At 59.5% G+C, this 859-nt stretch overlaps 1 protein-coding gene across 2 annotated transcripts in view; it reads left to right on the top strand.

Annotated features, from left to right (window-relative positions):
- Window positions 1–181: 181 nt before the first annotated feature.
- RAB5C (RAB5C, member RAS oncogene family) overlaps window positions 182–859 on the top strand; it is a 3,450-nt gene continuing 2,772 nt past the window's right edge. Inside the window, exon 1 of one of the 2 annotated variants that reach the window (XM_008938845.1) lies at window positions 182–408. In XM_008938845.1, coding sequence (XP_008937093.1) covers window positions 243–408 — 166 coding nt within the window. In that variant the 5' untranslated portion in view covers window positions 182–242. The remainder of the gene's footprint in view (window positions 409–859) is intronic. The other variant, XM_008938846.1, reaches the window with a different exon arrangement.

Below are 859 nucleotides of genomic sequence, written 5' to 3'. Positions count from 1 at the left end.
TGCTGAAGGAGCCTCTGGCTGACAAACTGCCCAGCAGTGCTGTGGTGTGTGCAGCTAACTGCCCCGGGAAGGAGTCACCGCCTGCCTGTGCTGATGGTGTCTGCAGGTCAAACCCCCCTCCAGAACTGGTACAGCTGGTCCACGAGCGTGTCACTAACTCTGACCTCCTCTTCCAGTTGCAACCTGCCCCCAGGTGGATCCCCGTGCGGAGCCGGTGGCACCCTTGGCACTCCTGGGCCAGGATGGCAGGTCGGGGCGGAGCCGCTCGGCCCAACGGCCCGGCCGCTGGCAACAAGATCTGCCAGTTCAAACTGGTGCTGCTGGGAGAGTCGGCCGTGGGCAAGTCCAGCCTGGTGCTGCGCTTCGTGAAGGGGCAGTTCCACGAGTACCAGGAGAGCACCATCGGGGGTGAGTCTGCTCCAGACCCCCCTGGCCAGGGGACGCTGGGCTCCCGGTGCAGTGCAGGGCTGCCAGGGGCAGTCACGGCCACGCTGCTGTGCTCTCTGTAAACAGAGTCAAGCAGCCAGGGCTTTAACTCCTGCTTTATGGTTTGTGTGAGGCTCACACAGCAGAGTGAGTAATGCCATGGCAACCGTGGGCTCTGCCTCCAAGGCATCCTCACTCCCAGTACCTGAATTCCTGCTTCTCATTAGAACTGAGGCCTTCAGCTTTGGTTATAGCCCATAATTATCTTTTCAGACCATGACCTGGGATTCTGGGGCTGTTTCTGGCCTGATACTGTTAACTACTTCCACAGCTTTCAGGTCTAGTAGTTCTTTAGCCTGAAGTCATTAGCACGGTGCCACCCACCAGGTGTCAGTCACATCCAGGTCTCTGGGCAGTGGCGTTGGGAGGTGAG

The sequence above is a fragment of the Merops nubicus genome, unplaced genomic scaffold, assembly GCF_000691845.1.
Source record: "Merops nubicus isolate BGI_N331 unplaced genomic scaffold, ASM69184v1 scaffold25434, whole genome shotgun sequence".
Classification (NCBI taxonomy): Eukaryota; Metazoa; Chordata; class Aves; order Coraciiformes; family Meropidae; genus Merops; species Merops nubicus.
Note: the sequence above shows the minus strand (reverse complement) of the source record. Positions and strands in the feature narration are given on the sequence as shown.